Source organism: Balearica regulorum, chromosome 3 (genome assembly GCF_011004875.1).
Source record: "Balearica regulorum gibbericeps isolate bBalReg1 chromosome 3, bBalReg1.pri, whole genome shotgun sequence".
Lineage (NCBI taxonomy): Eukaryota > Metazoa > Chordata > Aves > Gruiformes > Gruidae > Balearica > Balearica regulorum.
This window is the reverse complement of record NC_046186.1, coordinates 37,013,342-37,040,342: the sequence shown is the minus strand read 5'-3', so window position 1 is coordinate 37,040,342 and position 27,001 is coordinate 37,013,342. Positions and strand designations below refer to the sequence as shown.

Below are 27,001 nucleotides of genomic sequence, written 5' to 3'. Positions count from 1 at the left end.
CTCATCTTATTGCAGAAGGTAATGAGGTTGGTCACCAAGGGAAAATCTTTCTTGGTCCAGAAGCTTGATGTATCTTGGAAAACTCTGAAATTTATATGGATTTTAAGGACTGCAAATGCAAAACTATGATGCTATTGCAAAAGGAAATTATTCAAACCTCATGGATAAAAATCAGATGATTAGTGAGTAGGAGGTGAGAGGCTATTTTATGTTCATATATGGTGCTGGGAAGTCTCAGACAACAGCAAAGAACCCTCATTTCAAAAAATGAGTCATTAAAATGCACAAAAGTTCCACAACAAATACCTCAGAGCTGAAGAAAATGCCTTCTTAGTTATTTCAAAAAGAAAAAAAAAAATGAGGCTTGAGAGATAACTTGATTATTGTGTTTATCTTTGCTGGGATCAGAAAGTAGGAATTACAGTGGTCTCTAATTTAGTGGAGAAAAACTTCAAAGGAACTAATGTCTGAAAGATGAAACTGGACACATCTGAACTGGAGACAAGGCACAGCACTGAGCATAACCACTGAAGTAAAACTTTCAACAGGATTTGTGAATAATCATATTTGAATCAAATTTACTTTTTCTGAAAGAATGTTTTTGTCAAAAACGTATTTGGCTCAATACAAAGGTAATATAATGAAATGCAGTAAGTTGTGACATATCAGCACAGATGTTCATTTCACAATCCTGTCTGACTTAAAACTCTATGAAATAATTAATTTCTGAGGTCCTGGCAGTGAGTTTGAAGGCCAAAACCGATGCAGGACAGCAAAAAATACTGCCTGTGCTGGTCAGTATGATTGGTGCTGTACACCTGAAGAACACCAGTGAGGCTGAGGTATCTTTGGTTGCTCTTGAGGCATGAACACCAAAATTAGATGGGAATTAAAAAAATGTAGTATATGAAAGACAGATCAGAGAAAAACTTCTAGTAAAACACAAGTCCATTTTACCAGAAGGAGAAGAGATCCCACTAAACACTGAACATTTTGGAACTCCTACTCAACAGTGTTTCAAGCTAATTTTTATACTAATGAAGTTACCATGGAATAATGTCGGGTTTTGTCATTGTTGGCTGGTTACTTGTGTATGTACCTTACTCTGCATTCTTCGCTATGCAATGTTGACTACGCAGTCAATTTTGTTCTAAATAAATTTTCCAGAACTCTTCTCCAGTCCATCTGCGGAAATGCTGAATTTGCTAAAGATAACTTCAGAATGAGACTTCTGAGAGGTAGTTTTCTCAGAAGTGTCCGTTCAGCTGAACAGTGAATACATAATTGTTGCAATACTTGCACAACTTTTTGTGGAATAATGTATTTATCAAAATTTTGTATCATAAGAAGCAAAAAGAAAGAAGAAGTAAGCTATATTACAGAATTACTCAAACAGCTTGAAGAATTCCAAAACAGTTCCAAAGCAATAAACTGAATATTCAGTTACAGTCTGGTTTTAGTGTACTTCTAAGAAAGGTAGTTGTATTGCAGTCATTAGAGAAGCTACAGTTAGATTTACCTGTGCCCTACTTCTTTGATGACGGAACAGCTCAAAAGGGCACAGCTCTTGTGACAGGTGAATAATGCTGAAGAGAGTCAATGTCAGCAAGACCCACATATATAAATGGTTTTGGTTGTTCATCAAGATTCTGAAAGTCGTTGAAATGGAAGTGTAATAGCATATCTTTTCCCTTCCTTCAGAAAAACAATATGTACATGTCTGTAATAACACTTGTAATCCTGGAGCCTGGTCCAGTAACTTCACTGGTAGTTCACCTTTTTTCCTTTTTCCACGCTGAATTCTCATCATGTTTCCATGCACACTCCTATCTGACACCCCATCAGCTTACATTATTTTGACAATTTCACCTGTCTTCTCAAACAATTATATCCCACTGGGAGGATCCCTTCCCAATTCCGCATCATAAAATTATACTCTTATTATCTCTGTTTTCACATCATTTTCCCCAAACAGAAAGGTTTATTCATTTCATCACCTGCATCTGTCATCTTATTTGCATCAAGATCTAGTTCTACTGTGATACGCTTCATTCCTGTTCCCTTTCCTGATTCATTTGTTAGAGTAGCACCATACAAAGTCAGACATTGAAATGACACCTCTGGGTTATAGGACAGTTATTCAAATATCCCTGAAATAGCAGCTGTCTGGAATTGGACTTCCCAGGTCATCAGTGGTACTCTGTCCACATTAGCTGCCCATCAAATGAACACGTGGAAAATGAATTGCTGAGGCTGCTATTCCATCATTCTCAAGTGGTACTCAACATGTGTATGCGTATGTGTATGTGTATATATAAGAAGTATTGGCAAAGGTATGTATTGTCACATTGTTGAAAAGATCTGATGTTAGCCCTTTGGGACAACAGAGACTTTATTCTCTTACAGACAAGGTAATCAATAAAGCATGTGATTTCACTGTTGCTGCAAGGAATCCCATTGACCTGCTCCTACCATGAAGCCTAGTAATTGCAGGATGATGGAAGAATGTGCAGGCTGCAGTGAAGATGTCACTGCATAGGGAAACACTTGGATGTGGTCCTGGCCGTGCTGCAGTTCACGTAGTGAACACTTGCATACTTCTTAGGTTATCTTCTCTTTACCTGAGAAGATAATGTCAGGCTCTGGTCATATATGTTATCCCAATACACACTCAGCTTGCAGATCTGGCACACAGAGACAGAAATCCTATCATCTCCTCCCTCTGAGGCCAAGGGGAGGCGACCAGGGAAAATGAGGGATGCCTCCTGCTCCCACATCCCTTATTGCAGCATGGCGTGGCTGAGGAATGAAGGAATGCCAGGTGACCGTGGGTCATGTCATGTGTTGTGCACTGGTGTGGTATGCATATCCACTCTCCTGTTATGAACTGATTTTATGCTGTGCACCAGAGACTTTTGGTTTGACAGAATTTTAAGATACTCTACCTACAGTAAAAGTTTGGGGTGCAATAACATGTTTCTCCTTCATTTTCCAAGCCCATAACCTCATTTTTAGGTTACTCAGCCAATATATCAACAAAATGAAATGTATGTGCAAAACCAAAAGTATGTGCAGAACAACTGAAAATATTTTTAATAGAAGAGGGAAAAATGTTCTCCTCATATCTAGGCAAAAACAAAAGCCCAGTTAGGATTTGTTATCAACATGACATGCATTTATTCCCATCTGAAATAGTGTGTATTTGGAAGTCTTTAAAGCCAAAGCAATCTGGGCCAAAACAAACAGAAACTATGTTAAGAATTTCTTTTTCTCTGTTAACTAGTAAAACTTTTAATAACTGGGGAAATGAAAGGAGGATTTACTAGGGAAAATAATAATATAACATAGTACAGCATCATGATCTTGTTACCAGAAATGGTTTCACTATTGCTTCATACCCAGTAGGACCTGGAATAGATTACTCCGGGAGACTGAAAAAAAGGCAAGCTATGGAAAAATAAGCATAATTCCAGCTGTTAATGCACAGAAGATTTCTTCATTACTGTGTTGGGCTTGCACGGCAAGGTTTTTGTAGCGGGGGGGGGCAGGGGGGTCTACAGGGGTGGCTTCTGTGAGAAGCTGCTAGAAGCTTCCCCTGTGTCTGACAGAGCCAATGCCAGCCGGCTACAAGATAGACCCGCCGCTGGCCAAGGCCAAGACAATCAGCACCTCTGTGATATCATATTTAAGAAAGAGAAAAACAGTTAGAGAGAGCTTTTGCAGCCAGAGAGAGGAGTGAGAAGATGTAAGAACATCTGCAGACACCAAGGTCAGTGCAGAAGGAGGGAGAGGAGGTGCTCCAGGCACCGGAGCAGAGATTCCCCTGCAGCCCGTGGTGAAGACCATGGTGAAGCAGGCTGTTCCCCTGCAGCCCATGGAGGGAGGATGAGGGGGTGTAGAGATTCCACCTGCAGCCCGTGGAGGACCCCATGCTGGAGCAGGTGGAGGCACCTGAAGGAGGCTGTGGCCCCATGGGAAGCCCATGCTGGAGCAAGCTCCTGGCAGGACCTGTGGACCCGTGGAGAGAGGAGCCCACGCCAGAGCAGGTTTGCTGGCAGGACTTGTGACCCCGTGGGGGACCCACGCTGGAGCAGTTCGTGAAGGACTGTAGCCCGTGGGAGAGACTCACGTTGGAGAAGGTCGTGAAGGACTGTAGCCCATGAGAGGGACTCCATGTTGGAGCAGGGGAAGAGTATGAGGAGTCCTCCCCCTGAGCATGAAGAAGCGGCAGAAACACCCTGTGATGAACTGACCGTAACCCCCATTCCCTGTCCCCCTGTGCCGCTGAGGGGGGCGGAGGTTGAAGCCGGGAGTGAAGTTGAGCCCAGGAAGATGGGAGGGGTGGGGGGAGGTGTTTTAAGATTTGATTTTATTTCTCATTCCTCTACTCTGTTTTGCTTAGTAATAAATTAGATGAATTTCCTCTCTAAGTTCAGTCTGTTTTGCTCATGATTATAATTAGAGAATGATCTCTCCCTGTCCTTATCTCGACCCACAAGTTTTTTATTATACTTTTTTCTCCCCTGTCTGGTGAATGAGGGGAGTGATAGAGCGGCTCTGGTGGGCACCTGGCCCCCAGCCAGGGTCAACCCACCACAATTACCTGGTGTCACCTGGCAGCTAAAGGGAAAATTTAGGGAAGCATGAAAAGTTCAGCTGCTGAAGGGGAATTCCAAAAAACGAATTGTTTCATGTGCCTTTCCCCATCCCTCTCAATCAGAAAAAGCTTGCTAAGAAATGACACAAGCCAAAGAATATAACAGCACTGAGATGCACAGTCCCTCCATTTAAATAATTTTTTCAGTTTTAATTAATCTGGCTCAATCTACTGCTGGGATAAATCTACAAAAAGATTGGAAAAGATGGGTACTCTTCCTTACTATACCTATATCTCTTATATTTCTGAAAATTACAGAAATAGTTTAAAATAGTCCCTAGTTGTATGTTTAAATCACTTCCATCCTCTGTAGATTACCAGATACAGGGAAAAAGTGGTGCCAGGCAAATACTTTTCTCCCATCTTTACACAAAGCCAAGTAGAATCTGCAGCTGTAAAACAGTAATAAGTTCATAATGTTGGATACTGCAGTGAAATTGAGGAGTGTCTGTCTGTTCTGTTACAACTCACCCATGACCACAGTAAAGAGGATCCGTGGACCTTTTTCTGGTCATAGACCATCCTCTAAGACATGTCCACAGCTTTTACTTAGTCTGGTGCTTGTAACATTCAGTAGAATACCTTCCAGTGCACCCGCTTCCAGAGGCTGACCTTGAGGCCCATGGTCCCTGTGGTCTCTTCTCCTTTCTCTTTCCCATTAATGTGCAACCTCTCAGGTACTTTCACCTGTATCCTCCAGGAAAAGGATGAGAGAGCGTCTGTTCAAAGTTGTGTCATAGCAGATGATGGTGGCTGAAGGAGCTGGCTGTTGGTTGCTCACACCAGCAGTTAACCCAAACCATACCATGACCCAGACAGCAGCAGGAAAGGTGACTTGGCATTTTGCTGGCTGGTATAGCTGAGATGAACTCTGTAGTAAATGGAGAGGGCTGTATGGAAATGGAGAGTGAAACATTGAACAAACGTCAACACATCAGGAAGTTATCTGGTACATGGAAGAGTGACAAGCGAAAAAGCAGGGAGAGTAAAAACATTAAGGGAATTGTGTGACTAATACTTGGAGAGTACTTGAACAGCATTTGAAGTACCTATGTTTGCTGCTTCCATATGGCAAAACAGGGAGATAACCTCACCACGCGATTTGTCCTGCAGCTCTGGAGATGCACACACTGATGATAGTAGACGTGCGCATAAGAGGTTTTGGGCAAGAATGGCAGGAAGGTGATGAAGCCAGGAGGGGAGAGGGGTGGTGTGGATAAAAATATGCAGTGAATTCATATTGATGATAACCTCAGAAGTCATGACATGAAGCCTCCTGAAGGTGTGAACAATGCCTGGCATTAGTAGTGCTTATGTCCCCACTAATAAATCGGCATCAGGGAATGTTCCATGATCCTGAACTAAAATCATCTGCACTAGCAAGCTCCTAAAACACTCCCTGTCCCACTTTCAGCCTGAAACAACTAGCCTTCTCCCCAGTTGTTCCTAAGCCTTGTCCAGGAGGTAGGACCCCAACACTCTCAGCCTGTCCTCATAGGAGAGGTGCTTCAGCCCTCTGATCATTTCTGTGTCCCTCCTCTGGACTTTCTGCTACAGCTCCATGTCTTTCTCGTACTGAGGACCCCAGAGCTGGACGCAGTACTCCAGGTGGGGTCTCACAAGAGTAGAGTAGAGGGGCAGGATCACCTCCCTCGACCTGCTGGTCACACTTCTTTTGATGCAGCCCAGGACACGGTTGGCTTTCTGAGCTATAAGCGCACGTTGCTGGGTCATCACGTCCAATTTTTTATCCACCAGTCTCCCCAAGTCCTTCCCCACAGGGCTGCTCTTAAATTGTGTTTCTTTGCTGAAAGGTTGGATTCTACAGAACCGTACGGACACACCAATGTCCCAAGTATGTGGAACAGGTATTTGGTCCTTGCCCTGTCGTTCTGTCCTTAGTCAGTCTGGCTACATCTGTACCAAGTTTAATGTATGACTGAAGTGAACACATCAGGAATGACCCTGTGCACACCACACCTCAAACTATTTGTTTTGAATAGGGCGGAAGTAAGGACCATATTACACTGTTTGTATTGATTTGGGAACCACACCTTATGATTACCTTATCTTTGGGCTATGATTGTGAGGCATCCTCTGGTATTTACATTTATGACACTGGTTTTCTCTGCAACCTGGGACAACTTATTTAAACATGCTACGGCTGCATTTCTTCATCTCTAAATTGGGGGCAATTCTTTCCTCATGAGATTGTTGTGAAGCCACATTAATTAATGTTTATAAAGCACACAGAGGATATCCTGGGGTGAATGAGATAGATACATGAAAAGTATTCTTATTATTCATAATAGGACAGCACATTCTTCTTGTATGTACGTAGAGAATATACGCACTGGCTCAGAACAGGTGAAGTTTACCTAAACTATATATAAGGGTGGGATTCGTTTCTTTAGTCACCTAACACTTAGGTATCTCACCTAGTCACTGTTCTAGGCTCTTTATATTATTGGTAGAGAGAGAAAACCTCAGGCAATGGCTTGTTTTATCTAAGGGTGGTAGAATGCGTCTTCCGCTGCAAGTTTCTATTTCTCCCCACTGGCTGTGAAACCTAGAGTAGTTATAGAAGATATGCAGGCACACAAAGTAAAGTGACATTAAACACATACTTACCATTTTGGTCAATCAACTGCTGCTATGTATTATTTATTCATAAGAATGATATGGCTAAAATATCACCTATATAAGATGATAATTTGCATTGTACCCACCATATCCTTTAAGTGAAGTTGGATAGCCACATAACAAAAATTATACAAGCATATACCCAGCTTTATTATTGCACACATGGGTTGTTCGTGTTACATGTTAGTGTACAGACACAACACAGGAGAATCACCTGGAACCTACAAGTCCTGCAGGCACGAGCTCAGGTTTCTTCATTGAACGCATGGCAAGCCCTAACCACAGAAATCGAATACGCGACAAGAATCTATTTAAACTTAACATCAAAGCTAAGCTCATGTTTGGAAAAAGAAAAGGAGGAGTAGGAAGAGGCAAAGGAGGTGGAATCACCTTGGGTACCAATTTAAACAGCAGTAAGATCAGTGAATCATCATTATAGGTCACTATACCTATATAGGAATATTTTCTTGGCAGTCTCTACCCATAACATGGACCAGTCTCCCCTCCCATGGCCAAAGCATTTTTCATGCAAGCATGTCAGAGTGTTTTGAAACTGCCAATATCCGACTTGCCTATAAGATATTTTTATCCAAGCCTATGTTGCAAGGCCTTTATGGTAAGGGTTGTGTCCTTGCTGTAGGTGTAAGTGATTTCTAGCATACAAGTTCCAGAGTTTCCCATTGCTATGGCATTACAGATAAACTATTATTATTTGCAATGAATAGAATATTTTTTAAACCTCCTATAATCCATAGTTGTTATACACTGGATGTATTCGACTCATGGATGAAACTCCATTCATACATGTACTAGACATACAGAATATTCACATTCTAGGATATACTGACAGCTATTCTAACATGTTTAATATTGTCATGCAAGAAAAAATGCTATACATTTGTATGGAATCTGAACCCCAGTGGCAATAAAAGTTGCTGTATATGATATATATGGTTTAATGTTTGATTCTCTAAGTAAAGCAGTCTTGCAAACACTTCTGTGATGACCATGAGGGATATTCTGGCTGTATTGTTACTACGGTTATTATTATTAATCACAGTGTCGCAATTCCTCTACAGCAGCATATTTGTGATTGTCATACCTGTACATTCACAAATATTCCTTTACAGTATGTCTTATCTGTATCATTCATGAATGTGAGCAAATTTAGGATTATTAACAGATCATAAATCCTATATGACATACTGTGAGATAGCATATACTGGAATTATAGCTCAGGACACGTCACATTGTAACCTATGTTCTAAGATACTTCTGCACATACAAAAAAAAAATGCAGCTAGGAATAGATTTCATTTTTAGTTGCCATATCAAAATGTTTCTGTCATTTCTGACATATTAAATGCAATACACATGAACAGAATACAATTTGCATCCCACCTAGCCACTTCACAAATCACTAAGTAAAGCTATCACACTTGAAACACTGGAAGGAATATTATAATTAACCGGACACAAATCTTTAATTATATTTGAAATATTTTAAAAACCATAGGAATGGAGAACTCACTCTCCGAGAGTATTGAACTATTAAAATTTGGTCAAATAAATATTAAAGTTGATTTTTCTCTAATCTTGAAACACTCATGAATTTCAGGTGCATTACTCCAAATGTTAAATTGGTTGATTTCACAAACATGTAACTCATTAACGTGACATGGATTCAGGACTCCATTGAAAAGGCAGAAATAGGATGCTATGAGAAAGAAAATAAAATGTGTAAGCAATTAATGTCCATCAACCTGGTATTATGAAATACAGATTTTGTCAGACAGGCTTGCTATTTGAAGATCAAAAGTCTGACCAATAAAGGTAATGGTACTAGTATATAAGATAAAGCTTCTATAGGCCACTGAATTGCATGAGTTTATGAAAAAATTAGAGATGCAAAAATTACTTACTTTAAATTATGTGGATTAACAAGTAGTTAAGTGACAGAACAGAAAGGGTAGCTGCAAATGGAACCATCAACTGTAACTAATAAGACCGTTTCTGAGATACTGTGGACAGATCTGGCATTCGCATTTCTAAAAAAGTACTGAAAACTTGCAAAAACTTTGGGGAATGATATAACATCTAGAATATATGCCTAACAATAACAGTCAAAATAAGACTAGTGTGGTTTTCAAGCCAATAAAAAATCAAGAGGCTACCAAATGAAGACTGACATAAGGAGGAAATTACTGATAATAGACTGATCTATACAATAGGGCAGAGGAAGTATAACAGGTAGTTAAAGGCTGTTAAAGCAGGACATTCAGAGAAAAAAAAAGATGATAAATTACAACTTATAAATACTTTTTTCAAAATAGAAGAGAAATGGAAACTCTTGTATGCCATAGAGATAAAAGATACGACTTTCCTTTTGCTTTGCTGCAGAAAGTTAAATGGAGGTTATTTGATAGGCAGCCAGTCTGGGTGGAAAAGGGAGCAGAGATGGTGACAGCAACCAAGACGGGTGTTTCAGCATGTTCTTGACACAATAACCAGCAGGCCTGGGGACCGCATCCTCTGTGCTGCAGTCGCTGACCAGTTCTGGGCTGGCACTGGGTTATGCATGCACCTGCACCTTGCAGAATTATCTGGTCTGCTCCCTTACCCCTGCGTCAGCAAAAGAGAGGAGACAGATACTCTTATAATTAGATACTGTCCTACGAGGCATTGTTCTTTAGGTACCAATATTGTACTGTGTAAAACTGTAAAAAATTTAGAAGTGTGGTTTCCTTTCTGTAGCTAAATAGCCTCTGTGGACTTGGAATACACCCCTGAAGCTAGCCCTGTACCTACAGATAGCCTTTCTAGAACATACTGGTATCACTAATGCTACTATATACCATATGTACATATATTAACTTTTGGCTGTATGATAGCCATTTTCATGTTCAGAGTTACTTTTTTTTCTTACCCAGTGTCTGATGTATATTGTTATATTAAATTACAGCATTTTTTTTTTCTTTAATACACTTTAGCAACTGATCTTTTTAAAGGATTGGGGAAAACAGAGATAAATTGAGTCATCCATAGTTTCTCTGACATACCAAAAACTATCTTAGAATAACAAAGAAACTATCTTCCTTCCCCAGAAGGTTATGCTACCAAGTAGCTACAGTCCTAACATATTATATGCTTTTTCAGATTCCCTTTTTAATGTTTCAGACAGGGTTCTTTGGTGCTGAAATAAGGCTGATTGTTCTGTCATTTGAGGATGGCCGTAAAACTAATTTCAAAGACAGATCAAACAGTCACAGATTGCTAGCAGCTAGGGAAGTCTATTGGAGAATTACTGTTCATTGGCTTCTGCTGTTACTTTCCATTCTGCTGTTGGTTTCTACCAGACACTGCCTACCTTTGCTTGGACATTTTTACATTCTTACAATAAGTACAACATTTACTCTTGTTTCAGGAGTGCGGTGGGTTGACCCTGGCTGGGGGCCAGGTGCCCACCAGAGCTGCTCTATCACTCCCCTCATTCACCAGAAAGGGGAGAAAAAGTATAACAAAAAACTTGTGGGTCGAGATAAGGACAGGGACAGATCACTCACTAATTATCGTCACGAGCAAAACAGACTGAACTGAGAGAGGGAATTCATCTAATTTATTACTAAGCAAAACAGAGTAGAGGAATGAGAAATAAAATCAAATCTTAAAACACTTCCCCCCACCCCTCCCATCTTCCTGGGCTCAACTTCACTCCCGGCTTCAACCTCCGACCCCTCAGTGGCACAGGGGGACGGGGAATGGGGGTTACGGTCAGTTCATCACACGGTGTTTCTGCTGCTTCTTCATCCTCAGGGGGAGGACTCCTCATACTCTTCCCCTGCTCCAACATGGAGTCCCTCTCATGGGCTACAGTCCTTCACGACCTTCTCCAACGTGAGTCTCTCCCACAGGCTACAGTCCTTCACGAACTGCTCCAGCGTGGGTCCCCCATGGGGTCACAAGTCCTGCCAGCAAACCTGCTCTGGCGTGGGCTCCTCTCTCCACAGATCCATAGGTCCTGCCAGGAGCTTGCTCCAGCATGGGCTTCCCACGGGGCCACAGCCTCCTTCAGGTGCCTCCACCTGCTCCAGCATGGGGTCCTCCATGGGCTGCAGGTGGAATCTCTACACCCCCTCATCCTCCCTCCATGGGCTGCAGGGGGACAGCCTGCTTCACCATGGTCTTCACCACGGGCTGCAGGGGGATCTCTGCTCCGGCGCCTGGAGCACCTCCTGCTCCTCCTTCTGCACTGACCTGGGTGTCTGCAGAGTTTCTTACATCTTCTCACTCCTCTCTCTGGCTGCAAAAGCTCTCCCTAACTATTTGTTTTCCTTCTTAAATATGTTATCACAGAGGTGCTGATTGGCTTGGCCTTGGCCAGCGGCGGGTCTATCTTGCAGCCGGCTGGCATTGGCTCTGTCAGACGCAGGGGAAGCTTCTAGCAGCTTCTCACAGAAGCCACCCCTGTAGACCCCCCTCCCCGCTACCAAAACCTTGCCATGCAAACCCAACACAACAGATTCCAGTCCCTTTCATTAGTTGTGAACTTAAATAGGATGTATAGACAGCTTATTCTGAATAGAATAGAATAGAACAGAACAGAACAGAACAGAATAGAACTATTTCAGTTGGAAGGCACCTACAATGATCATCTAGTCCAACTGCCAAATTCCTGTCCCCATGAATAGCCCTGTGGTTGTGATCATTTCAGCTGCTGCTACATGGAGTGTGGAAACTCAGAAATTTAAAGTGAAATCAATGAGGCAAAGACAAAAAGAATAAAATGAAACTGCTACATGCTGGCAGGGGTGTACTTACATTTACTTCATAGTAACACCATCATGCATTACCTCGCACTTCCTTAGGCTATGTTCTTAAGAACAAGTTTAAAAATACTAAAAAACATATACAGAAAGTTGTACAAGTCTATGTAAGGAATCATGTGAGAAGTAGTACCAACCTCAGCTCACCATCAGTCTGCTCAGATTGGAGTCTGGAGTTAAGGGAGGGAAGATTTAACTTCTGGAGTTGAAGGTGAATTACAGGAGAAATTAGGTTGGAAGGGATCTCAAGATCATTTAGTCAAGTCCTCTGCTCAAACCATGGACAACTTTGAAGTCAGAGCAGATTGTTCAGGCCCTTTGATTGGGTTCTAAATATCTTTTTCTCAGCTGCAATTTCTGCCCATTGCCTCTAATCCTTCCTCTGTGCACCCCTGAGGAGCATCTGTCTCTGTCTTCTTGGCACTGTCCCAGGAGGTAGCTGTAGACAGCAATAAGTTCTTCCTGAAGCCATCTCTTCTCTGGGCTGAGCAAACCCAGCTCCCTCAGTCTTTCCTTCTACATCACATGCTCCAGCCCCTGACCATCTTGGTGGTGCTCCAATGGGTTCAGCATGTCCAAGTCTTTCTTGTAATGAGGAGCCCTGAACTGCACACATCATCGCAGATGCTGTCTCACAAGTGCCAAACAGAGGGAAGAAGCACCTCCTTTGTCCCACTGGCTACACTCTTGCTATTGCAGCCCAGTATGTGTTTGACCATGTTTGCTGCAAAGGCACACTGCTGACTCATGTTCAGCTTGTTGTCCAGGACCCCCAGGTCTTTTTTTGGAAAGTTGCTTTCTGGCTCAGTCCCCACCCTGTACTGTTGCATGGTGTTACTCCGTCCCAGATGCAGGACTCCATTTTCCCTTGTTGAATTTCATAAATTATTTGTCAGCCCATTTGTCCAGCTTGTCAAGGTACCTCCAATGGCAGCCGGATCATCCAGCACAATGACTGCTTCCCCAGTTGGATGTCATTTGTGAACTTGTGGAGGGCATGTGCTGTTCCACTGTCAAAGCCATGAATGGAGATGTTAAACAGTATCAGTCCCGATATGAATGCCCAGGGAATACCACTTATAAATAACTACAATGACACTTTCAGCCTGTTGCTCCAGCCTTTTTTTTTTACTCACTTTGTAATTCACCCAGCTAGTCCCAATCTCTCTAGTTCATCTCCAAAGATGCTGCAAGAGACAGAGTCAAAAGCTTGCTAAAGTGAAGGTAAGTGACATCCACTGCTCTGCCCTCATCTTCACATCCTGTCATTACATTGTAGAAGGCAATTAGGTTGGTCAAGCACAATTTGCACTTGGTAAATCCATGCTGTTTTTTCCCAATCACTTTATTCTCCCTTATGTGCCTGGACATGGCTCACAGAAGGATTTGCTCTATAACCTTTGCAAGGACTGAAGTAAAGTCAATTGGCCTGTATTTCCCCAGCTCTTCCTCCTTGGCCTTCTGGAAGATGGGTGTGGCAATTGCTTCTGCATTCATTGGGAACCTCTGATCACTGCAGCCTTTTGAAGATAGAGAACAGCCTTGCAGTGATATCAGCCATGCATCCTGCTTGGCTCTGTGTTCAGGTTGCTTAAGTAATCCATAATTCAGTCTTCCTCTAACATTGGTTGTATTCCACCAAACATGTGGGAAGACTTTTCCAGTAAAGACTGGGGCATAGAAACCTCAGCCTTTCCATCTCCTTCCATCACTAGGTCACCTGTCCATTTTGCCTTAGTCTTCCTCTTGCTGCTTTTGTTCCTACAAAAGTCCTTCTTGTAATCCTTCATGTCCTTCACCAGTTTGTACTCTGGCTAAGCTTTGGCTTCTGTAATTCAGTCTCTGCACACTTGGGCATTCCTCCTGAGCAGCCCATCCCTGCTTCCACTTCCCATAGGCTTCCTTTTTCCATCTAAGCCCAGTCAGGAGTTCCCCATTCAGATAGTCTGGCCTCCATACACCTGCATCATGTCCTGCAGACAGAAGTGGATGCTTCTTGTGCTTTGAGGAGGTTGTCCCTGAATATCAACCCACTCTCCTGGGCTCCTTTGTCTTTCAAAGCAGCAGCTCCTGGGAACTAGCACACCAGGAATCTCCCTGACGTCCTCTCTATTGAAGTTCAGAGCCATTATCACAACTTGCCTCTTTTGCTTTCCATCTTCAAATCCCACGGCTTACTAGGAGTAGACCAAACAAGCCCCGTTCTTTTGTTATTAGAATCAGCTAGGAAGAAATACAAACAAATTTTATTATTTAACAAGTTTATTTTAAAAAAATATTATTTTTTTCATGTTGACAAATATTAATACATTGATCCTCAGAGTATGTTAATATAATAATAAACATTTTATTGTGCTCTTTTAGTGCAGCATCTTTGGCCTCCCTTACATTTTCAGTTGCCACTTTCTTAATGAAAAGGCAAGTATTATATTTCTGTTGGTATTTCTGCCTGTAAACAACATAAAATAGGTGTCCATAAAGACTCTACTGAAGTCCACAGAGTCCTGTTCATTTATACAAGCTGAGGATCTGTTCCAACTGTTGCTTCATGAATTCTTTACGTAATTCAGATACAGAGCTATTATTCTGTGTCCATGAGCGTCTCCATTCTTATGATTTTTGGGCAGGTATTTATTAGAGTATCTGGCTGGTCTTTGTCATTTGGGCATACTTTAATACTGCCTCTAACAGATAGATCCTCTTACAGTGTCAGGCTTCCCAGGTTTTAGTTTTAAGCATCCTGCTCTATTACATAGATAAGACTTAAAATTTTGAGACAAGACCTGAGGGAAAATAAAGATTTGTAGCTACGTATGGGGTGGATAAAATGTGCGCGGCAGATAAAATGTGCATATTTTGTGCACCTACTCATATGCAATAGCTGCCTTTTAAAAAGCACAACAGTTTAGGGTGTCACCTTCCCTTCTGGGAGTCCATTTAGTTGCCATGTAGAGTTGTGACTCTTACCTTGGGGACAGGTGACTTCATTCCCACCAGAGCTTTGTAATTCTGGTAAAATCTTCCTGAGTATTAATTGCCTCTTGCGCTAAGAATGGATGGCTCACAGGCTGACACAAGCCCAGCACCACAACACCCCACAACGGGCAGTGCAAACCCTAGCAGGAAGCACGGTGCATCTGCACAGCAGCCCTCCCTGGGGATTTCCCTGCCTGCTGGAGAGATGGACCTATGGTGACTTGGGCTGAGTGTGGACAGGAGCTTGTAGAAGACTGTTTTAAGGTCCTTTACAAGGTAACGGCTGTTTTTTCTGATTTCAGCAACTAAATATTCTAATGGTGAGTTATCTTTTTCTGCTCTTGTTTTGTTCACTTAAAACACCCTTGTGTTATACACACACACACAGACCTACTACAAAATTTTCTGTTGAGAATCCTGCCAACTAAAAAGTGTTAGAGCAACCACTGCATGAAAATGTACAAGAAAACTCTCATATGTTTTATGAGAAATTTGGAATTTCACTATACAGCGTAGGAAATGTTATGTTTTATATGTGTCTGTCTTGCCTACAACTAGCAAGTGGATCTTTAAGTTCTTTCCAAGTAGGGTCCTGAGGTTCACGCTCTGCCCGATCATGTCTGAATATGGCACTGGACAGACCAGTGAACCATGGGTGAGTGAACCAGTGAGTGGACAAGACTTAGATAACTTAAGGGAGATCCCAACATTTTTGCTGTATTCTGTTCCAAAGAGCTGGAACTGGCATTACTTTTCTCTAAGCTTGATTTCACCATACACAAAAGGAAGTTAATACCCGCTTATCTCAGTAGGGTGTTATATGGCTAACTCGCTGTTTATAAAATGTATAACCCTGTGGCAAATACTTCCATAAGATCTTCTGAGGACAGGGCAATGCAAGACTCTAATGAGGACTAGCATTCAGGCTGTCCGTCAAGAGCGTACAGATCTACAGAATATCCCCCCGGCAGAGTGAAAGGCAGAGCGCGCGCCAGGTCGCACCAATTCAGAGGCCCAGAGGCTGACACAGCCTTTATGTAACTCCTTTACCACAATTTTGTCCTCCACACATCACACAGATAAAGGGTAGGCACATCACCGTCGTTACCACCCATACTCACACAGTTACAGCCGGAGACAGCGTAATAGTGCACAGCTTGTGTAATCAGCACCCCTCCACCTAACTATATTGCTATAAGTGCCTTCTGCAGGGCACTATGCCCTACATTTCAGGCCATTACTAGCGCAGAAGCGAAGGTGCAAAATCATCCCTACAAACAGCTATACGCCTTCAGGATGGCTGACACACCCAGTGAAGTGGGTGCAGTAGCAGTGACACACACCTGTGGAAAAGGCTGGATTCGGTAGTTTGCGAGGTGCTGCGGATCTGACTATACATGTTGCTGTCGTTTCAACACAGTGCCCTCAAAACATCAGCTGATAGTCTGGCATAGCCGTTCTCCAGCATGTACACATATGAAGCCCTCATTGCAAAAGCGTGCTTGCCACACCTCACAAATGATAGATGCTGTGACAGATAGCACTGCAGATAAAAATCTTAGCTGTGTAAAAGTATGAGAAACCATGTAAGAAAAGTATCAGTAAGGCAGAATGAGATAATATGCATACAGGTTTTTATCATCCTGGTGTCCGTGAAACACACATTTTTAAAAGGAAGCTGAAACACAGGTAAAGCTATGAACGTGTACCTGCTTCCCGGTTAGGATGAAGTCTCCCACAGAGGAATGAATTGTAAATAAATCTCTCGGAATGGGGCTGGGACGCACTGCTGGACTCATGGCTTTTCTGGACCAGGACAGAACAGCAGCAGTTTAAGTTGGATGCAGCCCAACACTGCAGGCCAACAGTTCCAGTGATTGTCCAGGTTTGCAGTAAATAGGGTTAGTTCTACAGTTTAAAACCTGTAAACATAATGGAGTCAAACCGCAGTTATCTTTACTGGGGAATAAAACCTGATGTAGCTTGGGAGAGAGCCATCCACCACTTCCTGGTCATCTTCTCAGGAACAAATTTTTGAGTAGAAAGATGGAGAAGAAATACAACAATAGTTGTATTTACTTCACTAGGAATTGTCTCTGTTGAGTCTGGCCCTTCAGCATTTAAGCCAGGATATTAAACATATTTTAATTCTGATATTTCAGATAGAGCCACAGCAAAACCAGCTGCTGTTCAAAACATGAAGTTGGTACAGACCGGAAATCAAATTCAGTGCTGGCGAACTTGCATCCAAAGGTAAGTTTTAGCGAAAGCCTGCACTGAGTATTAACATCTCTGGATACTTTCTGATGCATCATTCCAATATATTTAGTTTGGAAAAAACCTGTTTTCATGTAGTTGAGTGTATGAAATGACAGGTGGCATCTAGCAGACAGTTTAGAAGACAAAAGAGCTGGATCTCTTTCAAATCCTACAGAAGACTTCCTGTGCAAAAGCTGTGTAATCCCTGTGTGCCTGAGTTAGCCCACATCAAATTATGGAGTTAACAACATGTTACGTAATAAACAAACAAACAAAAAAATTAATTAGTCCCGAAAGACACATTGTTGGTTTTAATGTTATTATTTTTTTAAAAATTATGGTTGTTTGAAAACAGCTTCTTTTAAGTATGTATAGTATAAAGCTGCCTTAGACCAGCCTCTTTATTGAAGCAGACAGCAGTTGTACTATTGCATATGCAGACAATTAAGCCTGTGCTTGTTGATTCCAAGATCAGACAAGCTTTTTGGGCACAGCTAGCAGCCTTTATAAGGCATATCAGCTAGAAAGCTTCAATGCAAGGAGTATATAAATTTGACAGGCTGCACAAGAAAATCCCACGCACTGCAAATTGCTGTGCTAATTTATTTCAGCTTTTTCCCTCTTAAAACATTGATGTAATCAAATGAAAAAAAATATGCTAGTTCAATAGTTAAAGTAATCAAAACACATTTTTAAAGTTAAGGTCTTTTGAGCAATTTAAATTTGGTCGTGCTTAATGCATATAACACTTTGTATGGCTTCTTTACTGGTAAGTGAATAGGTTGTCCCTTACCACATGGTGTAACATTTAGATCTTCTGTCAAATGCATTGATTCAAGCACTTCTACAGTTTCCCACTAGGAAAGTTCCTGTTTGTTGTGTGTCTCTTTGTAGCAAGGCAAAGTCCTTTTACTGCTGTTTTTGTCTTTTGGTGAGTTGCCTGGAGGGATCACTGGCAGCAACATACAAAGCTCTGACCACTTTCTTCCTGCTGCACTTCATAAATACTATCCAAAATATCTGTATTTCACTTTCCCCTTAAAACAGTCTTGTTGCTAACCTGAAGCCAAACCTGAGTGGGAATACACAGCAGAAGCACCTGCTCATTCATCAAACATTACAGTAGAATACTCTTCACTGAAAGACATTAGTAAATGCTTTTTCATGTGCATTACTAAATGCACTGATCATCTGGACTTTGTAACATTTCTATTGCTATTTGTGTCATGAAGAAGCAGAAAACGGCTTGAAATAGTTCTGAAATGAGATATCTCATTGCTGTTTTTAGAAAAAGGTTGGGAAGGAATACAAACAGTTTGCATCTCAAATGGCAGCTGGGAGGAGATCTTCCTTGGGGCAGGCTGTCCCACAGCTTCCTGTTACCTTCTCCACCTTTCCTGAAGCGCACAGGCTTCAGACAAATGGCCAGAGAACAGCTGGGAATGTGTGCTCCTTTGGCATCGGCTGCCACTGGCCTGCATTTTCTGAGTGGAAATTTGCCCATCTGAGATGTCTGGGTTTTAGGAATGTGTAGATAACCAAGTAGAAGATGACAACTTCAATTAATGATATTAAAAAATCATCTTTCTCTGACTACCATGCTGCAGATTTCCTTGGGGGCTGATTCAATGCTATGCCTTTGGATGCTTTCCTCCTTCTGCTCTCTTTAAGTAGAAGACATGGGTCTCAGCTTTCTTAGAACCAGCACATCCTGCTGGGTGCACGGATATAGGAAACGAGCTGAGATGTGTTTGGAAGCCCTCAGACACAGACCTAATTTTAGTGCTTGCAGACTGAAAGTTAAACTAATGAGAATAGTTTGTCATAAACTTCATTACTTTTTTTAAAGCCAATATCAAAGCACAAAAGAAGTTATTCTGGTTAGATCGTTCATCTTCTCCCTGCTCTCCAAGCTCTGCAGCTCTGTTGCGGTTCTTCTCAAGGCTTAATTGGTCTGTAAAATTATCTAAGTACAATCATATTGCCAATATAAAGGAATTAATTGCAATCAAGAAAAGTTATCATCTAATCTGAAATAGATGAAACAGTAAACTGGATTGTATAAATGTTTTATAAACAATGATTATTGGTGTCAATTGTGCAAAAACAATTTCCACAGAATAAATAAATAATAATTTTAATAAATAAGCATATCTAGGCTATAATATAATTATTATTATGTGTATGTATTAATATTGCTAATATGTCTTGTTCCTTTTTGTTCTTTGGCAGACTGTTTATCTTTACTCCTTGTGTTGGTGCCACCCTGCTTAGTCCACATCTTGCCTGACATCAATGATGGCAGGGGAGTGTGATCCTTTGTCGTGTTGATTCATTCAGCAGCCCATTCTGTTTCAAACATGTGGTCAAGGCAAATGGCTCTACACCGATCTGAGGATTATGACTCATTCTTCTGGTTTCCTTTTGATTTAAATGATAATGTCAAAAAAGGTTCTGAAGCTGTGTTTTAGACAATGCCAACTAAGCATTAAGTTTCTAACTGCCCAAGGATATGCTGCAGTGGTTTCACCTGAAGGAGGCACAGGAACCACACCTACCACTATACTGCCTGCATGCAACTTGGGAAGCAGGTTGGTGTTCATCTTGTCCTGCCCAGTGACAGATCCATTTCAGAGCTCTCACCAGACATCCTGCCATGATCAGTGCCATCAAAATAAAATGTAGTTTAAGTCAGTGCAATTCATGCAAGGTTTTGATTGACTCTTCTCACGTGAGAGAAGTAGCAGCTGTCCATACATCAGCATGCGGTAACCTTGCTTCAGCTCCGACTTTCAGGCAGCATTGGGATAAGTTGGACTTCCTTGTCCATCCAGGCCTTCAAGAGTTGACATAGCTCCTCTTCCTTTTCCCAGTGCAAGTGATCCCTACTCCCTAACACCGGCTGGTTTCCAAGCTCCAGGCACAGTGGCTCTGCTTGTAGTGGAGTCAGTAGCGATGGCCAGTGTGCCTCTCCGATCCATAGGGATGGGATCGCAGCAGCCAGGGGGTGGCCCAGGAGCTGAGTGGAGGGTGACTCACCCAGAAGGAGTACAAGCTGTGCTCACCAAGACCAAGTGACAAGAAGTGACACAGGTGCTGCTGCACTGAGGGAGGGAGAGGTAGATACCATCTGATCTGCTGTCTGCCAGGAGGAAAGCTCACAACTTGGGTGGAGCAGCTCCCCTCCTGTCCTTCAGTGGGGAAACCGATCCCAAGGGTGTCATGCAGCCATCCACACGATGCAGATCGTGGGAGAGGGAGGGCGAGAGACAAGCTGGCAGGAGGAGATAAGAGGCAAAGGGTGTGAGGAGCAGCTGGTGCACCCGCACCAGGCAGAGGGTTTGTTGGGGTTGAAACGTAGAGTGCAGAATGGATGAACCAGCACTGCACCCATGGCCCTGCCAGCCTTTGCCACAGAGGCTCCTTCTCCAGGCTCCAGCAACGGTCCAGGCAGGCAAACCTGTGCCATGAAGCGACTATACAGGCTGTGGTCCAGGAAATGGAGGGGAGAGTGTGTCCAAGGCACCTCAGTGGCCCCTGGGCAAGTTGCTGGTCAGGGAAATGATACCAACCACCGCGGTGGGGCAGGGAGATAGCAAGATCCCGTTGCGATTGCTGGCTTTATCAGTGCTGGATTTTAGCTGAACCTTCTCAGGGCATTCGGCTGAAAAGCCAACACCTCACTACAAAGAGCTTGAGGTAAAGCAAGCACTGCTTACTGTCAAGGGGGAGTGAGAGGCAAAAGCAAAAAAGAAAAATCCAAGCTGCTAAAAAAAGGAAGAAAGGAAATAAAAGTTGACTGAAATATTTATTTCCCCGTCTGGTAAAACATACCTATTAAAAAAAAAAAGTCAAATTAAGATAATAAGCACCTCTTTTCCATCCACGGACGCCCACTGAGGGAGGAGCGGGGTCCCCAAGGGAGCGTCAAGAGCCGCCGATCCACCCTGCACCTGCTCCCGCCGCGCTGCCCTCAGCCGGGAGCCGGTTGGGCGCCCGCAGTGCGCCTGCGCGGCCGGGCCGGACCGCCGCGCACCCCGCGGGCAGCCGCCGGCGGGCAGCGAGCCGGCGGTCACGTGACGCTAAGCGCACCGCACCGCGCGTTGCGGCCGGTGCTGCGGAGCCGCGGCCGGCGCGCCGTCCGCCTGCTCGCCCGCCCTCCTCCGCCCGCCTCCGCCTCCTCGCCCTCCTCCCTGCCCGCGGGGCACGGGAGCCGGTGACGGGAGCTAGGCGGAGTCTGGAGGGAAGATACCGAGAGATAGAGATTTAAATCACTTCCCCGGCTGTAGAAGGGCAGCAGCAGCAGCAGCCCCGGCGCAGAGGCACGGACGCACGCGCCGAGACAGGTCTGCCGGCTCCGCCGCTGCTGCTGCTGCTCACCATGGGTGCCGCCGCCGCCGAGCCCCCCCGCGCCATGGGCCTGGTGTCCAGCGTGGTGAACGACACCCTCGAGTTCTACCGCTGGACCTGGAGCATCCGAGGTAACGCGCCAGGGCGGCCCCGCCGGCAACCCCGGCACCGCCATCGCCGGCGCCCCCCGCCCGCTGTCACTGAGGCGCAGCGGTTCAAAATGGCTCCGTCTCCCGGGAAACGCGGCGCGCGCCGAGGGGGCTGAGGCGGCGGGCGGGCCCGGGCCTGGGTCTCCGGGCCTGGGACCGCGGCGGGGGGCCAGGCCCCTCCGCACCCGCTTCTCCTCCTCGTCCTTCTGGGTGTGCTTGGGTGCTTTGTTTGTTTATCTCTCTTAATCCCGTGTAACGGCCCGGGGTGCGCAGGGCATCCCTTCATGGCAAGGTGAGGGTGTCCCCCGCACGCCTGCGGGCTGGACGTAGCAAAATCCGCTTCCCGGAGCCGTCGTTCCTCTGGTTCCCTCTCGCCGCAGCGTGCCTTGGGGTGGCCGTATGGGAATCGGATGTCGGAGGTAAGCGAGGCCCGCCGGTAATTCATGCCGGAGCTCAGGCGGCCTTTGGCTTCTGCGGCAGATGGGAGTCCTGTGACAGCATCGCGTCGAGTTCAGCAAACTAAATGAGGAAATGCTTGTTACCGTCAATGCAGAAGCTTTTCATTTTATATGAAGTGCGTTTGAGTTCGTTCTGCTGTTTTCCATTTTCAATACGCTCCATTTTTGTATTGGCACCCCATGACCGCAATGAGGAAGATGCGGAAGGAAGAGAAAATGTCTTGCAGTATGGAGAAATGTGAAAAAGCAGCTTTCAGTGCTGGGACAGCAGATGAGATGGTAACTCGCTACAATGACCAGTAGTTCTGGGAGTAGTGCTCAGCGTGAATGGTCAAATGAAATGAACAAGTTAGAGTTGCAGCTTTCATAGTTGCTATTGTGAGTAGCCTTGGGCAGTTGACAGAAGAATCGCTTCTCTGGATGTTTTCTTTTTTCTTTTTTTTTTTTTTTTTTTTTAGTTGTCCATGCAGCAATGAAATCTAAGGTATTTTGATTTAAACCTAGAAATATATGGAGCAAAACTCTGGGTTGACTGCAACTATGGATGTATTTTGTGGCAGTATGATAAGTGAGAATGCGAGGCCTTCTTTACAGATGGGAAGCTAACTGCATCAGCAGTCTTTTCTTTGCAGAAGGGAGGGGGACAGAAATTTGACAGATAATAAATCAATCTTATGTTATAGATGGAGGGAGCTCACTTTTTTCATAATTTGCCTTCCCAGCCTGTCTTCTGTTTTTTGCCATATTTTAAAAATTAAGCTTGCGTGCGTATTTTTTTTCTCCTGTATTTAAAACCTGCTAGAATATGAGATCAAATAAAATGCTTGCAGCAGCGCTATGTTATAATCTACCAGTGTTCTCTCTCTTTCTCTGCCTCTTGCAACATACCATTGTTCGTACACTGCCAGGTAATGCATGAAAGATGCTGTTCTAGCCAATCAATAGCATTATCAGATGGATATAAAAATAGATGTGGGTACAAAGTTGATATGCTTATGGATTACTTGATTTGTTTGGAAAAGGCTTCAAGTTTGGATATATTTCCTGAACTTCAAACATGTTATTTAAGTCTGTATATAGACCATGTATGTTGTAAGCAAAAATGATTAGAGGGAACAAACCAAGGGGGATGAAAAGGCAAGTTTATTTAAGGAATGTAAAGATAAGTAACTTACACAAGTACTACATATAGAGCAAACTTTTATTTCTTCCTCCTGCTTCTTTGGAGAATGTTAAGCAGTAGTAGGATGACATTATGATGGCATCTAAAATATGCTTGAGTCTTTTACTAATTTACTGATGCAAAATTTTAAATTTTTGCTCTATCTCAGTAGTGTTCCTGTTAACACAGGTTTGCAGTGTAATGAAGTAATCAGTTGCATTTTGCATAAGAGGTGGAGAGTTTCTTGTTCAGGTTCTGGTTTTCAGCAGGTCCTTGCAAGCATAGTTTTGGATAGTCCCTAAGTCACATCAAAAACATGTTACTGCTCTTGTTTATAGCCAGTAGCATGTAAAAGAAGGTCCCCCTGTAGTTTTTACAGTCAGGTATGGATATACAAAACTTGTAATATCACACATAGTACTTACAAGGTAGCTCCAGATAAGAAAGTGTCATTTATGAGGCAATGCTGCATTACTATTTAATGAAATCATATCTTACTGTCCTAAGTTTGCTGCTTAACTATCTGCTCAGTTTGCTGCTTTTCTGCATGTGTCTTCATTGAGGAAAAAAATAATTGTCTCCCTTTGCCATTTCTGAGTGAATATATGTTAAAGTCATTAATTGAGCACTGTTATGTGAATTCATGCAATTTACCTTTGTGTCAAGAACTATGGCAGTGATGTTGCTCAACAGAAAACTCAAATTATGGCATGCAAGACCATTGCCTAACATTCAATATCATTAAATAAAAAACTATACCACGCAGCAAAGTTGCTCAACAAATGATGCCATGCAATAGCATTACACAATAAATCACACTGAAACACTACTACACAGCAAAATTACACAATAAAATGTGAAGAAATTTTATTCCCACTACTACTCCTACACAAAAACTTCTCATTCATATAAACCCAAATTTACTTATTCTCTCCAGTTCTCACTTCCATTTTTTATTGGACACCCAAGTCTGTCTTTAGCCCTGTTCTCAGTATTCAGCAGGATTGTCCTGCCAGCAGGGGTTTTCTAATGCTGCCTGGGACTCCTGTGATGAGGCTTGTGTAGAACTGTGTCAGAATGTCCCAGTGAATCTTGTGCTGCTTTATTTTTGTGCTGTAAAGATTTGGCCTTTTTCCTTCCCTGCTTTGTGCTAGTTAAAAAGCAACTGACCTTTTCTGAGACCAAAAAGAACCCCAAAAGACTAAGTATATGATGAACCTAACTGGACTTTTTTTTTAATGTCAAAATGTTTTTAGCGTTAAGCATGTTATCTAAAGCTGGTTTGTTTGTGGTTTTGGTTTTTTTTAAATCTTGCATTTAGGAATAAGAACAGTATTCTATGACTTTTCCCCCATATATTTAAATACACTTTCAGCCTTAGGTTAATGGTTTTGCTTGTTAATGTGTTAAAAACCTACTTTTTTTCCTCTCCTTCCTTGACTGTCTTTTTAGACCCCTTTCATGTAAGCCTAAAATCTGTTGTAACCATATATTCACCTGAAAAGGCTGAAGGAGATCATTTAGGAAGCCATAAACTTCAAGGAGAGGTAGAAAGGACAAAAACATGGTCATAGCAGTCAGTCAGCAGGAGAAAAAAAGGTGGTTGGTGGAACAGTTACTATCAGGAAAGATGATCATGCCATTATTTCTGTAAGGGTATGGGACCGGTTACATGCAATGGGTAGGGTAGGGCTTCCTTTTTTCTCTCAGCTCAGGTAGCTGGTTGGGGTTAGATCTGCCAGGAAGGATTAAGGGTATGATTATATGACTGAACAAGTGACTTAAAGGGAGGTTCCAGCCTGAGTCCAGGGGAACTATTAAGATGAATAACTCAGGACACAATCCAGGAAAGAAGAATGTGGAAATCTCAAAACATGGGTGAAGAGACCATTGGCAGTTGGGGATGGGGAATAGGAGACTGTGCCTTGAAAAGGGGATTTGTGAAACCCTGTATCAAACAGATTTATTGTAGAGGAACTAGTTAATTTAAATGTATTGAACTAAAGAACAGAAGGCTTTACTGCCTTTGGGTGAGAATGATTGTTCTTGGAGCTCAAAGCTAAAAGGAGGCAGGGCCATCCCAGGCCACGTGGGACTGCTTTGGAACAGCAACTATTTACAGCTGTTGCAGTTAATAAGATTACAGACTTTTTCCATCAGGAGGAAAGGAGAGAGGAGAAAGATGCAAACTTTCACTTTAGTGGTAGGATAGTCTTCTAAGTAGCATCTTGTTCAGGAGCAATATCAGTCGTAGCTTTTATCAGTTGGGTGAGAAGTGTAAGGCAGTGAGGGTGAGAAACACTGGAAACTTACAGCTGCTTGCCTTAAAAGTGAACCAGTGGAGCAGCTTCCATGGGAACTCAAATGCCATAAAAAATTTTGCCAGGAAGATTTTGGGACTAAGTTAAGAACGCTCAGGAAGTTCAGGTTCAGTTTCTTTTTCGGTCCAGGGAACAGAACTGGAAGAAAATACGTTTCTTCTTCCCTCATTCTTTTCCCCATGCAGAAACCAGGTGTGGCCAAAGGATCCTGAACATTATGCTTGAGTACAAAGTTCATTGGGTTGGTTAGCAGAACAGTCTGAGTGCAAGTAGTACCTTGTGGTATTCGAGGATTTGTGCGAAAGCTGGAGGCAAGTACAGTCCTCGTGAAAGGTCTTCAGAGGGTAACGATGGGGAGAGAGAGCGAAGGGTGAGATGAAGGTTCATGAAGCCTGTCTCACAGAAACAAAGCAGAACGTGTTCCTAAGCTTTCAAAGGGCTGGATGAGCATTAGACTTAGTGATTTGGCATGATGCTTGTCTTACAGATACAATTTTCTTCTCAAGGGAACAGGGTTTTTTGATCTGTGACCATGACTGGGTAAAACACAAGGATTAGACAGGAAGAAACACACCAGAAACTGGAGAAGGTGGTGTAATTGGATTTGGCTGTCTTGTGGCAGAAGCAGCACTTGGAGAAATTGATTACCAAAGTAAAGAATGTTAAGGACTAGATTATGTGAGTCTACTGTCAACCAAACTGAGCAATTTACTTGACTTGTTTCATTAAGTATCATATTTAACTGCCTGACAGTGGAGGGAGGGACTTCATTAGTGAAGAAAAAACAGCTGTCAGTACTGAAGAGAATTTTCTGGGTGTTTGAGGGAAATTCCACCCACATGTCATCACTAGAAGACTTTACCAGATTGCGGAACTCAAAAGACAGATAATCAGAACAAAACAGATACCAAGCACCTTTGGAAATGGAAACATTCAGAAAAGTACATTACTGGAGCGGAAATGTCTGCTTAGAGATTTTGGATCACCAAGCTTCAAGAACTCGAGCCTGGGGGAGTAGCCTGAAGCAAAGCTAACACTGTGGTAGAGGAGCTGAGTTGTGAGTGGAAGACTTCTCTTTCCTAAAATGGAGGAGGAGTTGTAGGTGGTCATCTGCAACTCTCAGCTCCAGCAAAGAAATGAAACAGAAAAAATCCTTCAAAGAGCACTGGCAAGAACGTGGTATGAACTTCTCTTTGAACGCTC

General features: G+C 43.0%; 1 protein-coding gene across 1 annotated transcript in view; it reads left to right on the top strand.

Annotated features, from left to right (window-relative positions):
• The first annotated feature begins 21,418 nt into the window (after positions 1-21,418).
• Positions 21,419-27,001, top strand: part of ELOVL4 (ELOVL fatty acid elongase 4) — a 30,745-nt gene continuing 25,162 nt past the window's right edge. The window contains exon 1 of the mRNA XM_075747565.1: positions 21,419-21,839. Within this exon, the coding sequence (XP_075603680.1) occupies positions 21,740-21,839 (100 nt within the window). The 5' untranslated portion in view covers positions 21,419-21,739. The remainder of the gene's footprint in view (positions 21,840-27,001) is intronic.